Raw genomic sequence first — 22465 nt, 5'->3', positions numbered from 1 at the left:
TCCACGACTCCAGTCTATTCAATTTCAAATTCTTGAATTTCTCGCTAGGATATTCCAATGGTTGTTAGCTATTTGCTTTCGTAATCTTGACAATCAACCTTTTATGGATTACTGTCATCTTTCGATGACCCTTATATATTTGTCTCTATCACTTTGTATATCTCCTATTTTTTAATTTTATTTTACTGTCGATAACCTGTTTAATTATTGGTGTCAATAGCGCGATAAGGACCGAAAGCCGCTATGGTGTTGCCTGGATTCATCGGATGTGCGGCTGTACTCGTTGTCAGGAAAGAGGCACAGCGATGGTGGTCACTACGAACCTGCCGGTGATTATCGGCCTTGCTATGCCCGAAGCAGTGCTGAAGCATGGTGGTCACTACGAACCTGACGTTGAAAACCTGCAGAAAATAGTTTGACTTCCGCGATGTTCTGCCCGGCAACGGCGGGGACAAAAGGCACAACGTGGGAGCCAAAAGCTTCCCGAGAGAGAGAGAAAGAGAATTTCTCTTTGTATATGGCTGCCCCCCCTCTCTCTTCAACCCTCGCTTTTCTCTCAATGCAGCGTGTTTCAATTGTGAAGCCCCTCAATGTGGCCGCGTATGGAATTGTGCGGCCTTCTTCCCGCTTTGTCTGCAACAGGTCTCTTTTATATGCAAGACAACCTAAGTTTCTCCAGGAAAGGACGTGGTCAACCTTCCTAATGCAGATGTATATATAATTTTTTTATTCCTTTCCTCCCTTAGTGTCATCTTTTCCTTCTGTTCATGGGCACGTGAAGATCTTTAGTTGCCCTCATGCTGACCAAATATTTGGTTTAGATATCCATCCTTTTTGCCTTATTTCTTGTTTTAAAACAAAGATATATTGCTCAAAGAATAAGATCAAATATGCCCTCACGTGTGATATGCTCCCATCCGAAACCTTCCTTTGCTGTAAATATGTCCCGACGTTCGACGGATTTTGCGTTGTTACCACCAATTTTCAGTCACGGATTTTGGCCAAATTTCCTCTCACCACGGACCTAGTCCAGTTTTGTCCAATTAAGTTTAGAGTCATCCACTTAAGTCCATTCGCCGCCGGTCAGATGAAAATGCAACTATTTTTAATAATGCTCTTAAAACTAAATGCTATGCAATTTAATTTTTTATTTTTTATTTATGGGTTAAAAATTAATTCCTAAATGGTTAGCCAAAATTTAGATGTCAACACTATTTTATCATATATTAAAGATTTTTATGGCGGAAACACAAAAGAGATCAACAATAACTACGAGTGGATAATGTGAGGGTATCAATTCATAACAACAACAAAGTGCTGTTGGCCAAAATTATAGAAAATGGTGGAGAAGCAATGATAGACGAACAATCCGTGTCTCATTGGTCCTGTTTCTTCCTGCCGCAATACGGTTGCCTTCCTCAACAATCACACAGCTGTTCAATCAAGGTATAATATAAATAAAGTACAATGTGAAATCATTTACTAATTAAGACTGAAAATACTAATCATCTTAATTAGAAAATAAAGTAACATATCTGAAATGCACCTGGTTACTAAAAATCAGTTTCTTACCCAACTCGAACTTCCAGGCTGTCCAAAGCAAGCTTTGCCTTATATAAATAAAAGCAAATGAGTCTCGTTACTTTTTAGGAGGAAAAAAAATGAGTATAAGAGTCAGAATTTCTCATACGTGCATACAGGCAATTCAAGGGGAAATCAGCATCAAGTTGCGAGCAGTAGAATATTTCAGTATCAATATGCAGCTACTAATGGAATGAATCCATGTCTCGTAGCTATAAGATCAAGATCTTGCAGGTCCTGTATAACCTATGAATTCACTATCAAGCATCCGCAGACAAAACTTACGAAGAAACACTGATTCAGCGTCTCTCCAACAAATTCAATGGCACATTCTTCAAGTTATTGTGCAATTGTAGCACCAACAGAATCGAATTCATAATCCAGCTCAAGTATTACATCAACTTAAATAAAATTCGGATGTGCCAGGCATTACCTGATCCATAGCAAGTTGCACGAAGCCCAGAAACTCAGGAGAGAACCGTTCACCTGAAGCTACGTTACTGGTTTCCATGGCTTCGGTCGGCGGTGGTAGTCTGTCGCCTCCGTTGGCCGGTCTCTGTCGCCGTCAGTTGTCTGGGGACTCTGTTTTCGGAAGACGAACTTCTTCTTCTGTTCATCGCCTCCGTTGGCAGGTGGCAATTCGTCAGAGTTCACTGGTGGTGTCAGGTGGAAGATGAGGAATCGTGATGCTGAAAGTGGCGTCGGTGGAGTTCGAAAAGTTTGCCTCCGGTGAACAAAAGATGATTTAGCCAAAAAAAAAAAACTAAAAACAAAGAAACGAGATAAAGAGAAGAAAGAATTACATAATTTTGTTTAGGATATACAGTCAACTTGGGTAACGAGTTACAAGTTTTTTTGACAAAAGAAAACGAGAAGAAACAAGAAGAAAGAAGGCATTGTAATCAAGATCAGCTGAGTTCACTCACCTACAAATTGCTTCCTCAGCAAGTTTCCATCATTCTAGCAACAAAAGCTGCAAGCCAACACCACCATTCTCATCTCTGCTGGTCGAATTGGAAGTCAACGTAGTCTTGGTTCGCATGCCTTGAGTGAGAACAAGCTTCTGATCTCTCTTTGATACTATTTGACTGTGTTTCTCGGTACTCATTTGACAATCTTGCAAGTCCTTTTGTAGATCTGGTTCGATCGGACTGTCTTTGTGCATATGTGAACTCTTGGCTTCTGGATTTGTCGAGTCATGACCAACCTCATAGAGGAAAGCTGGATCGATTAGCTGATTGTCTTGAATCTCAACCTTTAGATCGTCCTCTAGTTGATTGCATATTATTCGGAATCCCCACCTTTTCACGGATTTACCGAATACTGTTAAACTAAATTGTACATGACTCTCATCAATTTGACCAAAATCAACTACTCCCCACAACTTTGATGGTATGAGATAATGAAGCTGGATATGATCCAACTCCAACGGATGGAGATGGTATCTACGCTTCCGCATTTCATCATTAACATGGGAAACCAAATGATATGAGTCTTCCCATCCCTTTTCCTCATTATCCTTACCGAGAGCAACACAGAGAACAAATCCAAGAATCTTGTCATACAAGTCTTTTGAAACCATGAAAGATACGGAACCCTCTTCAACAGGGAGGACCCACTCTGGCATCTCTCCTCGAGGGAGAAGAATACAGTATTCAGGATCCTGGAACAAAGATAGACCGTTAGAAAGCACCCAATTTTGTTATTAGTACCCAAATAGAAGAATTCAATTTAAATTTAGTTTTGGGTACCTATGGGCCTCTCTTACCCCAAAAGCTAGCTCAAAGGGTGAGGCTTTCCCTTATACTTACAAATCGACTACCAACCCCTTCCACAACCGATATGGGACAACCTCAACAATTTCTCTCTCCCACATCGGGCACTGGGTCAGAGCCATGACAACCCGTATCTCTCCCATGTGACTATTGGGTCCAGACTTATTGGCAACCTAGGCTCTGATACCAGTGTTGGATAGTCTTGGGCCTATCTCACCCCAAAAGCAAGCTCAAAGGGTGAGACTTTCCCCCACACTTATAAACCGACCACCAGCCCCTTCCATAACCGATGTAGGACAACCTCGACATGTAGTAGGTATTCCAAGTGAATTCCACTTGGAACTAGAGCTCTATAAATGAGTAGAGATCCCTTGATCGTTGCTCGCATTAACATACAAGTCTCATGTGATAGAAATCATTCCCATATAAGTACGGTAGCCAACTCCATTACATGCGTAGAAGTGCAAAATCACTTTATATTTGTTTGTTTTTCTTAAGCCTCCAATCTTGCATTTTCTGCTATTGCAATATACAAGCAAACATTGGATCCAGCATATACTCCACATGAGAGAGAGAGAGAGAGAGAGAAGAGAGAGAGAGAGAGAGAGAGAGAGAGAGAGAGAGAGAATCTAACCCGATTAGGTAAGGAAATATCAGCCTTGGTCAACCCTCTACGAACAAAATCATGAACTGAAGTTAAATCTCTACAATTTTGCAGAGATTCACAGTTATCTGCCCGAAGAGTCTCCAAATATGGTGGAAGCTTGGGAATCTCCCGTAAGTGATGGCACTCTTGGACATTCAAATAGTACAAACTATCACGTTTATTGATGGATGTAGGAAGGCTAGTAATATTGTTTCTCGACAGAATTAATGATGTCAAGAAGGGAAAACAGGAAAGATTCTGAAGAAACTTTACGTCAGACAAATTACATCCCGTAAGCCATAAACTGTGTAAATTTGAAAGTCCAGTCTTCATGCACGGATAAGCCGAATCCTCATACTTTGGAAACCCAATTAAATTTGTGCAATCCTCAAGTTGCAAGCGGTCAAGGTTTTGTAACTTGTAGATGCTAGACGGAAGACTTACTAAGTTCTTACAACTACTTAAATCCATTTTCTCCAAATAAACAAGATTATCTATTGATGCAGGAAGTTCTTTAATAGCGGTCTCTCCTAACCGAAGCTCTTTTAACCCTTCAAGTTTATGTGGAATATCAGGGAACCTTTCAAATTTTGTGCAATTTTCAAGGTGGAGAGCTCGAAGGTTTTTTGACTTGAGCACATTTGGAAAAACAGTAAGTTCAGAGCACATCTCTATATCCAACACCTGTAGCTTGTCATGATATGCTATGGACTCGTGGGCTTCCACCAAGTTTTTGCAATTATAGAGATACAATTCCTCGAGATTTGGAGTACATGAGAGGTCGTGTGTGCAAGCCAGCGACTCGCAGTGATTAAATTTAATGTACTTCAAGTTTTGGAAGTCCTGCAAAAACAGTGAAGCCAACTTTAATAAACATTCTGAAAGGGAAAAAATGGGTGTTTGTATGATGACGTTGCTTCCTTACATTTAAACCCTGGGATTCCCTTTTGAGAATAGTTTGCTACTGAAGCATATCCGGTATTGATCTTTCATATCCGGTATTATATTTGAGGTCGTCAATCGTATATATTGAGCAATTTTTTTTTATTTAATGTAGAGATGATTCTCTGCGGAGTCCACAAATAGACCTATGTAAGTTGTTATACATAGACGGGGGAGTCAAACTCGTGAAATGATGGTAATTTAATATCAGATGTCATTCGTGTTGTCCATGGTTTTATAGATTGATCATTATTATTATTATCCTAATTTATTCGTAGGGGCTCAACTTGATGAGGGTTATGATTGGCTACACAACACATGGGGGAGATTGGGTTTCTCGGGGAAAGGATATGTCACAATTACATATCCTTGACTGTTATATATTCTATATTGACCTGGTGTATATGTCATAATTACATATGATTTGGCCACAACACTCTTCATGGGGATGGAAGCAAGGAGCTTCGATAGATCAGACAACTCGGAACCTAATATTCAGGTTTCTAAGTAAATTTTTTAACCTATTAATTAACTTTTCATTCAAAGTTACAATAAATTGATTTTGCGTGAATTAAATACCGCATTAAGAAATTACTAAACACTTATAAACTTTACCAGTTTTTATACATACATATATATGTATATTTTAGCAAATCAGATTTAACTCTTAGGGTTAATACCACGAAAAATCTCAAACTGGTACACCTGTGACAAATTTATCCCAAACTAATTTTTTGACCACAAAAAATCTCAAACTGGTACACATGTAACAAATTTAATCTGTTAGTTTCTGTTAAATTTTGCTATCAAACTGCTGAGTTAAATGTCACGTGATAGTTTACAAGTGTACCGATTTAGGATTTTACCCTTCGTTTGTCATAGGTATACCAGTTTTTTTCTTTTTCGTAGTATTAATCCAATTTAATGAAAACTAATGGATAGTAAATTTGTCACAAATGTACCTTTTTGGGGGTTTTTTGTGGTCAAAAAATTAGTTTGGGGTAAATTTGTCACAGGTATACCAGTTTGGGGTTTTTCGCAGTATTAACCCTAACTCTTATCATTTGACATTTTAGATATTATTTGAAAGAATTGAATAATATATACACACAATATAAAAAAGTTCACAAATAAACGTGGGTTAACAATTATTAAAAAGATTAGAATAAGTTTCATTAAAAATCCCAAATCGACATTGAGATTTGCCCCTTATTAATTTTTGTCTTACAAAAATCCTAAATTGGTCCGATTATGACACATTTACCGTAAAACTAATTTTCGTCTAAAAAAATTCCCAAACCAGTACTCTTCATCCAAATCTACCCTCAATTAGTTTGGGATAAACTTGTGCTACAAGTCATGCATGTGGAAATCCCAAAATCTAAGTGAAGTGTCATGTGGTGAGTATGCGAACATGTTATGCCATGTGACAAAACTATGCCACCTGCCATGCCAAGTGACAATCATGGAGCATAGTAAAGTGCCGTATGGCGAGTGCGGATGTGGGCTACATAAACAAACGATGCCATGTGTCAGGCCAAGTGACAATCATAGAAGCAAAATGAAGTGCACATGGTGAGCATATGAGTGAACACTTTGTCGGATTCCGGCTCTAACTATATATATAATAGATGAAGGTCAAGAATCTAGGTTCTATCACAATGAAATTTCCCGAAAGTCAATAAAATTTAAAATTTGTTGAAGTTTTTCAAAGACAATGAAACCAACTTTGAAAAACATTGGGAAGAAGATACAAATTTCATATATCGAATTCAAAAGGGCTAATGTAGGTAAATGCTCACCTTGAACTGATTTGGCATTATTGTAATACTACAATTGCTCATATCAAGTCCCACTAATTTCTTTCGACCGGAGGAAAATTCTGGAATCCGAGGAGCATATCCAGCCCATCGAAACCATCTTAGCTCATTTGGAAGAAATATAGGACCTCGGAAAGAATTATGCACATTGCGCAAAATGAGCAATCTCAACCTTCTCATTTTTGTAAAAGCATCAGGACCGATACATATCTCTGTCGGCTCAGGTAGCTCAAACACTATGGCTTTTATAGCACAATTTTCCTGTATATACAAGACTATTTAGGTTGTACATATTGAGTAATTAGAGTCAAGATAAGGAGCAGAATTATAATGGTATTTGCAAGTCTTACCATGTCGCTTGATAGAACATCGACAAAGTCATCATGTAGCCATAGTCTGCTGCGTCTCCCAGGATCATCGCTTTCTTGGTTCACAATATCCATACCCATCAATTGAATCAAGTCATGCATTTGTATGTTCCCGGACTCAGTTCTTATCAAGGACCTCTCCATAAGAATTTGTAATCCTATTACTGCCTTAAAATCGCAACTGTCGAGAACTTTCTTTACATACTCACTATCCCACCCCTTAAAAAAGCAGGCAATGTGGAGAAAGATCTCTTTTACTTTTGGCTCTAGTCCACCATAACTTATTTTGAGCACATCATTGATGCATTTTTTAGGAGCCGTAGAAATTTCATCTAGTGCACTTTCCCATTCATATTCTCTTCTACCACGTAAGAAGGAACCTAGCACCTCAAGTGCTAAAGGAAGGCCTTTAGCATGATTTAGAACACTATCCACTAGATCTGTCCTGATTTTAAATTTTTGGTGTGTTGGAAAAGCATGCTTACTAAATAGCTCTCGAGCATCACTGTCATCCAGTTCTCTAACTTTGTACACATGATCTTCATCTATCCCGAGATAAGTTAGCAAATGGATATCTCTTGTAGTAACAATGATCCTACTCCCATTACGAAGCCACTTACCTTCTCCTACTAAAGCATGTAACTGGCGCAAGTCATCCACATCATCAAGGACGAGGAGAACTTTTTTGTGACAAAGTCTTTCTTGTATTAGATTAATACCTCTATAAACATTGGACACTACTAATCTTTCTTTCAGTGCTAACATCTCAAATAGTAATTTTTCTTGCAAAGTAACCAAATCCTTGCAATCTTTTGAAACTTCTCGAACATTCGCCAAAAAACATGAATTCCCGAATTGATTGAAAATATCATTATAAATGGCTTTGGCTAAAGTCGTCTTTCCTATGCCTCCCTGTCCCCATAATCCCACCATGAGAACATCCTCATCAGACTCAAGGTTTAACATCGATTTCAACTTAACCACTCGGGAATCTATCCCAACCGGATGCATAGCAACATGCAAAAGTGTTCGGTCTAGGTGAGTGGAGATTTCCATCACAATTCTTTGTATAAGCTCTGACTCATCTCTGAAACAAACAAAAAATAGAAGTTGTGGCATCGTTTTAGCAATTTGAGTAAGCAAATAACAAGAAATTACCAGCCAACAATGATAAAAGCAGTGCATCACATTTTCACATAACCACAACCAAAACAAAATGTATTCCCACCTAGTCGAATTTGAACTCAAAAGACCTCCACACCAATCAAAACAAATTAGGGTTCAACTGTTAGTCATCCAAGTGATTCATGTTCTTTTGATTTATACATGACGATTTACTTATGTATCTTGTTGAACTGTTATATGTGATTTATGTATACGCTTAATCAAAAAAAGTTATTCAGGACTTTGAATGATGGTTGAGATTTTGATTCGAAAACTATTAAATTACCCTAAAGCACGATGTTATTGCCTTACATGGCCTGTACACACTAATTATCCTGAATCAAGCGTTGCAAACTTTCTCATTCCTTCTAAAGAAAAGAGGTAAGTGCAGAAACACATTCTTAACATCTTGTCCATTGATCGATCGAGTTTTAGCATTTTATATTGTTCAAATAAGTCAGTAAAACTTTCGGGCGATGAAGTCAAACTTTTTTATGGGAAAAAGCCACGTGTCAATTCTATGGTTAGCTACATGTGATTTTTCAAACTCAAAATGCCACCGGTAACGAGTTTATGACTCTGTAACAAGTTTTAGCATTTTATATTGTTCAAATAAGTATTTTCAGGAATGATAAGATGAAGCATCTATATATATACTTACACTCATGTGTGTGTAGTTTTTTTATTTTTACAAACAATCTCTATACTTATTTGCAAAATAGCTTCTTACACAAAATATGGACTCTACTCAACTTACCCATCTTTCAAGGGCCATCCGGACAAGTAACTAGCATCGGAAAGTGCTTTCTCCCATCTTTTCACTTCCTTTGAATCCTTCCCGTACTTGGACTCATGCTTGACCATAGCATCTCTGTAGCTCCCTCTTGGCGTTCTCAATTCCCTGGGTTCCACTTTGTAAAACAAGGGAAATACCGTGAGATCTCTTTCTTTCTTACCGTCAATGATTTTCACCAACTCTTCCAAACACCACCACGAGGAAGCATAATCCTTGGAGAAAATGATTATTGCGATCTGTGATTCCTCGATCGCCTTCATAAGCGCCGGTGCTATTTGCTCTCCTTTCCTGAGCTCCTCGCTATCAACGTAAGTGTAGATTCCTTTCTGATCAAGAGCTCTGTAGAGATGACCGAGGAAGTTGTTTCGAACGTCCTCACCCCTGAAACTCAAGAACACATGGTATTTCCGTTTGGGTTTCGATGAAGAAGCCATTAGATATGGAGTTCAACAATCAGGAATAAGTATTCGGCACCGTGTTTTCAGATAGTTCGTTCACCACCCGATCTTCTTGTTGATTTATTATTATACTAGAGGACAGACGTGCGCGACTTTTTTATGGCTGGGTTAACAAAAAATAATATTAGAAATTTGGAAATTGATGGTGCTTATCGATGGACCAAGATATCTGACAGGTGTGAGCACATGGTCTTATTTTTCCTGAAGACCGCATATCGCCGGGTTATTCCTTTTTTTTTGTCCGATTGGCTGATTTGACACGAGTTTCTTTGTTTGATGTTTTATTTATTGTTAAATTGTTGATAAATTTGACCGGTCAACAAGCCAAATGGCCGACAAAGGTGGAGAATAGTACAGATGACTACAGATCCCCGGTGGACTCAATAATTGCGCAAACTGACAAATAACTTTTGGTGAATTCTCGTGATCGAGGTTACAGGCTCACTAATAAAGAAACTTTGCTGGCTTCTTCAAAATGACATCCCCAACCTTCTAAGTAGTTGTTTCTTCTTTGCTAAACAATAATTTAACACATGATATATCATTATAGACAATTAAATATATCAGCAAAGAATAATATTAGATCTTTTAATAAAATTAGAACTTTGGAAATGGTGCTTAGGAGACCACTATATCTAATAGGTGTGAACCCTTCTACTTACTTTCACTGAAGACCGGATTCCACGACATTATTCGAGGGAATGGCTTTCATCTATTCACTCTTCGTTTTTCTTTTTGAAAATGAAGTATTTCATGTCATTAGGTTAGCTTTTCTCATAGGCTCACTAATAAAAAGAACTTTTGTGGCTTGCCCGAAATGGCAATTCCATCTCCCGAGTAGTTGTTTTTTCTTTGCTGTCCTTTTTTTCCAACAATCAATAATAATTTAACAATTGACTACTCGAAAGATATATATTGCTAGCCCTATTTCATTATTTTTATAACTTAGGGGTATGAGGAAAAAAGCCCAGCTACCCTGAAAGTCTATAAACGCCTCGCAGGCCTCGTGAACAAATTAAAGTCTAGACCTTTGATTTAGTATTCCTAACTTAGAACAGTTTGCACGTAATAGATTAATTTCTTTTATGACAATATACTTGAATATAATTGTAATATTTATCTGATATGGATGTCAGATCTTGTCACCCGGCAAATTGTGACCATAGATTTTCTTGACATGAGTAGTTGACATTGATGTTTGCTACCTACTATCTGGATTATGGTACCATGCATATTATGATGCTTTGACTTATGTAGGTATGGAATATTCATGTTATTTGAGAATATCTATTGCCTGCGCTATTTGCATTATTTTTACGATGCATTATGTCGATTCATAAAAATTGCAGTAATTATTAATGTATTACTTGATTTCATAGAAATAATGAGGATTGCCACTTGCTGAGCGTAATCAAGCTCGCCCTTTCTATTACCATTCTATCACAAGAACGACGATGACTAAATGGGGGCATGTGAGGAGTGATATGGGGTGACCTAGACTGGCATTTACCAAACAAATTTTAGGGAATTGAGAGTACTTATGAATTCCTTTTGAAAATGATTTGGATGTTGTTAAATTTTGTAGAAGTTTTGCCTAGATGACTGATTTGAAATGAGGTTAAATTTTTTTGAAATGGTTTTCGTTAAAGGCTTATTCCTTTATAGGATAGATGGTCCTTCCCTTTAATTCCAGTATGAATTTGGAGTGTGATACATATTCTAAACATAATTCTATAAAATAAAGATGGAAACTCATAATATTTTCTCCAACTAAATGGGTGATTAGCTGCCAGCCTACCAAAAAGTAAATAATAATAAGAATAAAATCTTCATGCTTACTGGCGGAGTTTTTAGATTCTAGTGTTAATTAAAGAACCCAACCTTTCTGTTTATTTCTTCGTTTTTATCTAATGTGGTCACATGATTACGTGACATCACTTGTACCCACTTGATTCCCGGGGGAGAAGATCATATTAAACTCGGTCTATATACATTGGCATTAATTTATGCTAGCTACAAAGCCCGTGCTAGGAACGGGAATCGGAGGATTAATATCAGTTATTTTTTAAATTGTAATGTAAACTATAAACATTACCCTAATATTTTGCAAATTATTTTAGTAGTTATTTAGGTAAGAAACTATATGAAGGATAACTTTCGTAAACTTATGCGTTAATATTTTAATAATAAACATGTTATTGCACCTTTTCAAAATTATCTAGATTATATATTGAAAAAGAAAAATATGGAAATTGCATTTCAAAACTCAAAAGTACACTAAATTCATGTTATTATAATATAGAAAAGTTACCATCATACCAAGTTTCTCAATGTTTCACCAAAATTGCTCCGACGACGAAATATTTTTTCACCGAAAATTCATTCTTCAGCTTTTAATGAGACGATACGGGTTCTGTGGCGATTCCGGACAGAAAATATCTAGGCAAACAAGAAATCAATAGCTTTACTTCGAACTTCAAATAGAACCGTACGTATAAACCATGCCGGAATTTAATTGACCACAAAGTTTGAGAACGTGCAAAGATATAACGCTGGAATTTAATCGATGACGCAACACCCGTGATAGAGATACATGCCGGAATTTAATCAATGATGTGAATCAGAAAGCTACAACTAATAAAGTGCAGTATAGGAAAGTAAAGATAATTGAAAGATAACATTTTTGTTGATTTGTCGGGGGTCTCTCCGAAGAGTGGAATGGGTCTATTTAAAGTCTACAATCAACGGTTATCAACAGAAGTTACAAAGGAGGTTACAAACGGTTACTAAAAAGAAATAACTTTCTAGCGGTTATAAAAAGTTACAAATAGAGATTACAAAAAGAAGTTACAAACAAAGGTTATGAATGGTTACCAAACAGTTATCGACGGTTACGTAGACTCTACTACGTCGATGGTTTCTTCAATTCCACTTCGTTGACGGTTACTTTTTTACGGTTGCATCCGATATTGTCAATTCCTTCGAGTTGGCAATTCTTCACTAACGTTCATATTATTTTTCTGCATCCTGACCAATCACGACCATCCACTTCCTTCCAAAATCGACAACTCTACAGGCTTTTTTGAGAAAACTCAAAACATAAAAGTTGTAGATATATGAGTCTTCGTTCTTTTAACTTTGGAATCAGTTCAATCTTATATGTATCAACAAAGTTATGACCATTTTCCCAAACTAGCGCAGAATCGAAACTTCTGCTCGTTTTGTGACGGAGTCTCCATGTGTGCAAGTCACTATCCCGATCCTATTACTCGAGTAGTTGACACATTGGGCTACATCAAAAAGACCACGAAACTCTGCTCTTATTGACTAAGCCCATCATTTGTCGATAATAACAAAAAATTGATCATTTTTTGGTGTAAACACTCAAAGATCATCTAAACATCTTCCTTACATATTATAGTTGTCATACTCTTTGGTGTAGAATTCTTCTTTCATATATATATGTCTGTGAGTGATTTGCAGGCTCCGGAAAACAAGCCTTATATATCCCCGTATTATATAATCAACCAAACAAAATGGTGTTCAAGTCTTGGGAAGTTTTATGCTTCGTGCCTATGAAAAATACACGATATGAGAGAATTTCTCTGTCGGTAAACAAGAAAATCTAATTATAGTTGTCTCTATATGTGGCTTATAAATAGTTTACATTTTTATTATCACATAGCTTAAATATTTCGAAGATTGAAATTCCAAATAAGAAAAGTACCGTGGACTCATAGAAAACGGTATAATTAAATTGTTGATCATACATAATGTCCTATGTTGAATTATGTGGATCAACATTGTTGACAATTTATAGTTTCTACTCCCGTTTATATTTAAATTCTTCATTCTCAATCATAAAAAACAAATGGGCAAGAAGATGACTCGGACTTACAGAAAGTGACATATATTGATGCTCCAAAAACGGATATGCTGTTTTAACCAATCTATTAAATAAATGAGCCAAGAACAGCTCATCCAAAATGTTTGTTTTTGCTGAGAAAATGTTAAGATGCTTTCAAAACATCATGTCATCAGCCACCTACTGCAATTATTCTGTCTGTTTCCGCTTGCATTTCCCTACTGCAATTATTCTGTCTTTGAGCTTCTTCACTCCGAGTCCGAGGTGCTTTCCCCGACCAAAAGTCCAACTTTGAGGCAGTTATTTGCGTCTTATAAGTTAGAAATTATTAAATGGAAAATATGTATGGTAGACTATGTGGACACCTATTTTTTCGGGTCGCGACAGACTAAATCTAAATCGTAAAAGTTGAAGAGATTCATATGGAGTCTACCTTTTTTAATGGTTCAAATTCAAATTAATTTATATACTAAGTTCACTCAGTAATTTTTCTAGATAGATAACCATGCTACTATTTGTTAATGCGTACGAAAAACCTTTCCAGAATTGGATGGAAATAATACCACTTATCTAAGCTCGATCTGCTAAATTTCATGCTTTGAAAGGATGGATCTTGCATATGACCCACCTTATCCTTATCCAATGTGTTCGATCCAATCATCCTTGGTAAACCAGATTCATTAAATAAATTATTGAAATGAGGGGGTATGATCATAATGGTGCAAGCAGATCAGATGTTTACCTGTGTTCCTAGTCCCTCGATTGTAATAGATGATGATCTTGTGGGCTAAAAATGATAACTAATTCCCATGATCTTATTTATAGGTGTAAGAGGAATCTGTTCAGCGAGTACCACAAAAGTTGAACTTAATCTGGGGAAGACTATGTATTCTCATTATAAATTATCTACCTTGAATTTCTTGTCAGCGAATCCAAGTCAAGTTGGAAACGTTTTGAGTGTCTAAATTTTTCTTTCAGAGAGTGTGTCGGTGACAGAGAGCACTAATATTAGAGTTTGGGAGAAAAAAATGTATGAACTATTGGTCCTGCTGCACACTGAACAAAGCTTTTCTTCACCATGAGATGAGGCATCTTCTTTTCTCTTTAGCACCGAAAGAAGAGCAACGACTTTAAGTCAAGCCTATGAAATTTTTCTTTCTGAAGTGGGGGTAAAAAGTTTCCAACTTTACTAGTTGGTGGAACGATGCTTCGAGATAGTCATGAAGAACGTGCGTGACCAAGAGACGACCATGAGACGACGCTTCAAGCATTGTTTACGAGGTGTTTGTGAAAGGTTTTATGCGAGAATGAAGTTGTTTATTCCTAATCTTCCCTAGGTGGATTGTCCAGATCCTTTTGAGCAATAACTTAGAATAAAGCTTTTTGCATTCAATTTTTTTCCAAAATATATTATTTGCTGTGTGCAATTGTCACAGCAACAGTTGCTAATATGACTGTCATTTTAAGTATTACAACTAATATAATCCCATTTGAATGCAGATTAAAATTCTAAGGTTTCGTATGGAGTCTACTATTTTTAATGTTCAAATTCAATGTAGCTTTTGCACTATGTTCACTTCATAATTTTTCTAGAAAGATAACCGTACCACTACTTCATAATGCATAAGATAAGCCATTCCAAGAATTCGACGGTAATAATAAAACTTGTCTAACTTAAATCCGCTAAATCTCATGTGTTGAGAGGATGGATCTCACATAAGACGCACCTTCTCTATTGTGTACAAGCCAATCATCCTCGGTAAACCAAATTCATTAATCAAAATTTTAAATCAGGGGGATGATCATAATGGTGCAAGCGGATCGGATGTTTAGCCGTGCTCCTAATCCCTTGATCGTAACAGATGATCTTGCGGGCTAAGAATGAATTCTTATTCCTATAATCTTATTCATAGGTGTGATGCATGTGTGAGCGAGTGATTCCGGAAATGAGGTTTTTTGGGTTATGTGTATGGATGGGTGTGTGTTTGTAATAATTACCGCAGGGTAGAAAGGTAAACAAATGATAGATTATGATTGTCACCCAGGAATAAAAGACGTGCCACTAGCCGAGGATGAAGATTGGGATCGACGAAATTCACCACCGAGGCTTAAAGGACAAGTCACCTGCCAAGGTTAAAGGACTTCGGGATAAGAGAAGCCTATCACCAGGGCCTAAAGGGTAAACCTTCAAACGAGGATAAAGCGTTTCTTGGCTCACCACCGAGGAGTTATCCACCCTCCAAGGATAAAGAAACAAGAATAGGAGTTATCCACTCTCTAAAGATAATCGCTCACACAGAAGAAAATCTCATATATTCATCAAAGTCTAGTATGCATTACAATGGAGAACAATCCTCTATTTTAAGAGAGACTAAGACTTAGGAAATAGACAAACATTAAAAGACTTAGAAACTAAAAGCAATTAAAGTCCTAGGAACTTAGTACTTTCACTCTCGAGACTTGCATACTCATAAAGACTTAGGAACTCATAAATGCATTGATGACACTTAGGATCTGTGAAGTGCAATAAAGACATGGAAACTTGAAATCTTGACTCTTCTTCGGCCTTGTGGTTCTTCTCCTAAAATTTGTGCTTCATCTTTAACCAGACGATAACCACCTCAATAAATAAGCAAATGTCATAGGAAATTGCTTGGAAGAACCTCTTATTGATACGTTGTTGATTAGCTTTGAAATTGGCAAGTGTTCTGGTGTACCGATAACTTTAATCGGTAATTCAATAGTCTCGGTAACTAGATAATTTTGGTAACTTGATAGTCTCCTTGTTGGCAACTTCATTCTTGGATCCATCAAAGCAAATTATGACCAAAGTTGTAGCTTGGATAATCATTGATTGTGCTTGACTCCTTGATGGAATCAAATCGGAACTTAAGGAATGTTCCACAGAATCGGATGCTCCCGCATCAAGGTGCAAGAGGAATTTGTTCAGTTGAGTACCGCAAAAATTGAAGTTACTCCGTGGAAGATCATAAATTCTCATTATAAATAATCAACCTCGAATTTCTTGTCAACAAATCCAAGTCAAGTTCGAACGTTTTGAGTATCTTATTTTTCTTTTAGAGAGTGTGTTGGTGACAAAGAGCACCAATGTTAGAAAAATGTATGTACAGTCGGTCCTACAGTGCACTGAACAAGGCTTTTTCTGCACCATGAGACAAGGCATCTTCTTTTCTCTTTAGCACCGAAAGAAAGGCGACGACTTTAAGTCAAGCCTATGAAATTTTCCCAAAGTGGAGGGAAAAAGTTTCTAGCTTTTCTAGTTAGTGGAACGACGCTTTCATAAGTCATGAAGAATGTGAATGACCAGTAGACGATTCTTTCAACTTTGTTAGAATGAACTTTTTTTCCTCCTAATTTGCCTTAGGTGGATTGTCCTTATCCTTTTGAGCAATAACATAGAATAAAGCTTTATGCAATTAGTTTTTTTTTCAAAATATATTATTTGTTGTATGTGAAATTGTCAACAATTACGACAGTTATTTTAAGTGCAATGACCAATATAATCCCATTTGAGTGCAGATTAAAATTCTAAGGTTTCGTATGGAGTTTACTAATTTTAACGTTCAAATTCGATTTAGCTTATGCACTATGTTCACTTCATAATTTTTCAAGAAAGATAACCATACCACTACTTCGTCCTGCATTAGATAAGCCGTTTCAAGAATTCGATAGTAATAAAACTTGTCTAATTTAAATCTGCTAAATCTCATGTGTTGAGAGGATGGATCTCGCATAAGACCCACCTTCTCTATTGTGTACAAGCCAATCATCCTCGGTAAACCAAATTCATTAATCAATTTTTTATATCAGAGGGATGATCATATTGGTGCAAGAAGATCGGATGTTTAGCCGTGCTCCTAATCCCTCGATTGTAACAGATGATCTTGTGGGCTAAGAATGAATTCTTATTCCAATGATCTTATTCATAGGTGTGATGCGTGCATGGGCGAGTAATTCCGGAAATGAGGTTTTCTGGGTTATGTGTGTGGATTGGTATGTGTTTGTAATAGTTACCGCATGGTAGAAAGGTAAACGAATGATAGATTACGATCGTCATCCAGGAATAAAAGACGTGCCACTAGCCGAGGATGAAAGTTGGGATTGACGAAATTCACCACCGAGGCTTAAAGGACAAGTCACTTGCCAAGGTTAAAGGACTTCGGGATAAGAGAAGCCCATCACCAGGGCCTAAAGGGTAAACCTTCAGACGAGGATAAAGCGTTTCTTGGCTCACCACCGAGGAGTTATCCACCATCCAAGGATAAAGAAACAAGAATAGGAGTTATCCACTCTCTAAAGATAATCGCTCACACAGAACAAAATCTCATGTATTCATCAAAGTCTAGTATACATTACAATGGAGAACAATCCTCTATTTTAAGAGAGACTAAGACTTAGGAAATAGACAAACATTAAAAGGCTTAGAAACTAGAAAGCAATTAAAGTCCCAGGAATTTAGTACTTTGACTATCGAAACTTGCATACTCATAAAGACTTAGGAACTCATAAATGCATTGATGACACTTAGGAACTATGAAGTGCAATAAAGACATGGAGACTTGAAATCTTGACTCTTCAGCCTTGTGGTTCTTCTCATAAAATTTGTGTTTCATCTTTAATAAGAGGATAACCACCTTAATAAATCAGCAAATATCATAGGAAATTGCTTGGAAGAACCTCTTATTGATACGTTGTTGATTAGCTTTGAAATCGGTGAGTATTCTGGTATACCGATAACTTTAATCGGTAATTCAATAGTCTCGGTAACTAGATGGTTTCGGTAACTTGGTAGTCTCCTTGTCGGCAACTTCATTCTTGGATCCATCAAAGCAATTATAACCAAAGTTGTAGCTTGGATAATCATTGATTGTGCTTGGCTCGTTGATGGAATCAAATCGGAACTTAAGGAATATTCCAAAGAATCGGATGCTCCTGCATCAAGGTGTAAGAGGAATTTGTTCAGCTGAGTACTGCAAAAATTGAAGTTACTCAGTGGAAGATCATAAATTCTCATTATAAATAATCAACCTCGAATTTCTTGTCAACAAATCCAAGTCAAGTTCGAACGTTTTGAGTATCTTATTTTTCTTTTAGAGAGTGTGTTGGTGACAAAGAGCACCAATGTTAGAAAAATGTATGTGCAGTCAGTCCCACAGCGCACTGAACAAGGCTTTTTCTGCACCATGAGACAAGGCATCTTCTTTTCTCTTTAGCACCGAAAGAAAGGCGACGACTTTAAGTCAAGCCTATGAAATTTTCCCAAAGTGGAGGGAAAAAGTTTCTAGCTTTTCTAGTTAGTGGAACAACGCTTTCATAAGTCATGAAGAATGTGAACGACCAGCAGACGATACTTTCAACTTTGTTAGAATGAACGTTTTTTTTCTCCTAATTTGCCTTAGGTGGATTGTCCTTATCCTTTTGAGCAATAACATAGAATAAAGCTTTATGCAATTAGTTTTTTTTTCAAAATATATTATTTATTATATGTGAAATTGTCAACAATTACGACAGTTATTTTAAGTGCAATGACCAATATAATCCCATTTGAGTGTAGATTAAAATTCTAAGGTTTCGTATGGAGTTTACTAATTTTAACATTCAAATTCAATTTAGCTTATGCACTATGTTCACTTCGTAATTTTTCAAGAAAGATAACCACCCCACTACTTCTTAATAAATTAGATAAGCCGTTTCAAGAATTTGACGGTAATAGTAAAACTTGTCTAATTTAAATCTGCTAAATCTCATGTGTTGAGAGGATGGATCTCGCATAAGACCCACCTTCTCTATTGTGTACAAGCCAATCATCCTCGGTAAACCAAATTCATTAATCAATTTTTTATATCAGAGGGATGATCATAATGGTGCAAGCGGATCGGATGTTTATCCGTCCGTGCTCCTAATCCCTCGATTATAACAGATGATCTTGTGGGCTAAGAACGAATTCTTATTCCAATGATCTTATTCATAGGTGTGATGCGTGCATGGGCGAGTAATTCCGGAAATGAGGTTTTCTGGGTTATGTGTATGGATGGGTATGTGTTTGTAATAGTTACCGCATGGTAGAAAGGTAAACGAATGATAGATTACGATCGTCATCCAGGAATAAAAGACGTGCCACTAGCCGAGGATGAAGGTTGGGATCGACGAAATTCACCACCGAGGCTTAAAGGACAAGTCACCTGCCAAGGTTAAAGGACTTCGGGATAAGAGAAGCCCATCACCAGGGCCTAAAGGGTAAACCTTCAGACGAGGATAAAGCGTTTCTTGGCTCACCACCGAGGAGTTATCCACCCTCCAAGGATAAAGAAACAAGAATAGGAGTTATCCACTCTCTAAAGATAATCGCTCACACAGAAGAAAATCTCATGTATTCATCAAAGTCTAGTATACATTACAATGGAGAACAATCCTCTATTTTAAGAGAGACTAAGACTTAAGAAATAGACAAACATTAAAAGGCTTAGAAACTAGAAAGCAATTAAAGTCCTAGGAATTTAGTACTTTGACTATCGAAACTTGCATACTCATAAAGACTTAGGAACTCATAAATGCATTGATGACACTTAGGAACTATGAAGTGCAATAAAGATATGGAGACTTGAAATCTTGACTCTTCAGCCTTGTGGTTCTTCTCATAAAATTTGTGTTTCATCTTTAACAAGAGGATAACCACCTTAATAAATCAGCAAATATCATAGGAAATTGCTTGGAAGAACCTCTTATTGATACGTTGTTGATTAGCTTCGAAATCGGTGAGTATTCTGGTATACCGATAACTTTAATCGGTAATTCAATAGTCTCGGTAACTAGATGGTTTCGGTAACTTGGTAGTCTCCTTGTCGGCAACTTCATTCTTGGATCCATCAAAGCAAATTATAACCAAAGTTGTAGCTTGGATAATCATTGATTGTGCTTGGCTCATTGATGGAATCAAATCGGAACTTAAGGAATATTCCAAAGAATCGGATGCTCCTGCATCAAGGTGTAAGAGGAATTTGTTCAGTTGAGTACTGCAAAAATTGAAGTTACTCTGTGGAAGATCATAAATTCTCATTATAAATAATCAACCTCGAATTTCTTGTCAACAAATCCAAGTCAAGCTCGAACGTTTTGAGTATCTTATTTTTCTTTTAGAGAGTGTGTTGGTGACAAAGAGCACCAATGTTAGAAAAATGTATGTACAGTCAGTCCCACAGCGCACTGAACAAGGCTTTTTCTGCACCATGAGACAAGGCATCTTCTTTTCTCTTTAGCACTGAAGGAGGGTGACGACTTTAAGTCAAGCCTATGAAATTTTCCCAAAGTGGAGGGAAAAAGTTTCTAGCTTTTCTAGTTAGTGGAACGACGCTTTCATAAGTCATGAAGAATGTGAACGACCATGAGACGACCAGCAGACGATACTTTCATTTTTGTTAGAATGAACTTTTTTTTCTCCTAATTTGTCACGCCCCGAACCCCTCGAGCACGCGACATCCCTCTTAAGTCGAATTAGTGCGACGTCCCAGGAAACGTCGTCGACCCAAAACGAACCCATCAGAGTTTAATCGCGGCGGAAACACCAAACACCCAAACAATAATTTACCTGGGGTGCTAGGGAGAATAAATTGCCAAACCACCAAATCATATACTATACCTCGATTTAAGCACAATATCCATTTACAACATAAACTTATGGCACAACCGCCAATTTACAAACCACAAAACAAAATATACACATTTAAACTACTAAACTGCAAACCACCGATAACACAAAAGATTAGTAGCCTGGGTAACGCTACACCAAAATGGGACACTTCCAGACTCTTCCTCAGCTCCAAACCTAATCCCTACGCCCTCTAGATGGTGTCCGCTCTGGCTCACTCTCTTCGGAATCCTCATCCGAATCCTCATTAGCCACAGCTTCATCCGACGACTCCGAATCGGCCTCAATCTCGATCGGGAATTCTACCACATCATGATAAGTATGCATAACAATCCCAAATACGCTGCAGCGGCGGCGACAGAAGGTTCATGGCTCGGGCGGGTGATCTGAAATGGTTTGGTTGATACAACCGTGAGACACTTCTCAATAAGTATAGAACCTAAACCTTATCTAGGCTACCACGTATTCCAGACCAGTCCAGACACCGAATCAAGCAACACACAAACAACGTCCACACAATCGTACTTACCTGATTCTCAATACACGCAACCTGCACGTTAGTCTTACAATAGCACTATTCCACTCACATGCATGTTCAAATCTCATTTCACGCATTCGTTCCGTTCTCATCATGTCTTTTCCACATCACTCGCCAGTGACCTGCGTTACAGTACACGCCTCAGGTCCACTGCGACCAACTCATCACAACACTCCAGGGCCCGCGTTACAGTACACGCCTCAGGCTATGTCTCTTGCCCGCGTTACAGTACACGCCTCAGGCTCAACATCTACCACCTACGGCATAAACAACCATCTCATTTTCACAACACTCCTTAGCCCGCGTTACAGTACACGCCTCAGGCTATGTCTCTTGCCCGCGTTACAGTACACGCCTCAGGCTCAACATCTACCACCTACTGAGCAACCCGCGTTGAAGTACACGCCTCAGGCTGGCAGTCTTCCGGTAATACCGGGCATCGTCCCGCATTGAAGTACACGCCTCAGGACGGCACAATTCCCACAATCATACATGCCATACCACATTCACTCTCTTATTCATGCACATGCTCAATAATCATTTGCCACACTCAATTGGCCAATCACACGTGGCCCGTGCACGCATCAATTCACACACAATTCATGCTCACTAAGCATTTGACATGGCCAATTTAACAATTAATTCTGTCAGGCCCAAGCGTGCACATAACAAAGCACATTTCAATCCTTTAAATCACGGTTCAATAAACACACAAGACCACTCATGGGCCCACAAACACAGCCACGTTCATAGGCATAAATTCGACATTTCCAAGCATGTTAAACACCACAATCCAGCCATACTACCACACACCAAACCGACACCATTTGTCCTTAAATCGAGCCC

At 37.7% G+C, this 22465-nt stretch overlaps 2 protein-coding genes across 2 annotated transcripts; both read right to left on the bottom strand.

Moving 5' to 3' along the window:
* Nucleotides 1–2536: 2536 nt before the first annotated feature.
* LOC115690063 (TMV resistance protein N-like) lies at nt 2537–8305 on the bottom strand. The gene is made up of 5 exons (XM_056320139.1): nt 7115–8305; nt 6747–7025; nt 3962–4845; nt 3830–3923; nt 2537–3244 (listed from the first exon to the last, which is right to left on the bottom strand). Exons 1-5 carry the CDS (start codon nt 8249–8251, stop codon nt 2537–2539), a joined length of 3102 nt encoding a protein of 1033 aa, XP_056176114.1. The 5' UTR covers nt 8252–8305.
* A 744-nt stretch (nt 8306–9049) lies between these two features.
* Nucleotides 9050–9526, bottom strand: LOC130140527 (disease resistance protein Roq1-like). Its single transcript, XM_056320118.1, has one exon. The coding sequence runs from the start codon at nt 9524–9526 to the stop codon at nt 9050–9052; it is 477 nt and encodes a 158-aa protein (XP_056176093.1).
* Nucleotides 9527–22465: the final 12939 nt, after the last annotated feature.

The sequence above is a fragment of the Syzygium oleosum genome, unplaced genomic scaffold (genome assembly GCF_021117445.2).
Source record: "Syzygium oleosum isolate NSW1041296 unplaced genomic scaffold, Sole_v2.1 Sole_v2.01, whole genome shotgun sequence".
NCBI lineage: Eukaryota > Viridiplantae > Streptophyta > Magnoliopsida > Myrtales > Myrtaceae > Syzygium > Syzygium oleosum.
The sequence above is the reverse complement of the archived record's forward strand: the minus strand, read 5'-3'. Positions and strand labels throughout refer to the sequence as shown.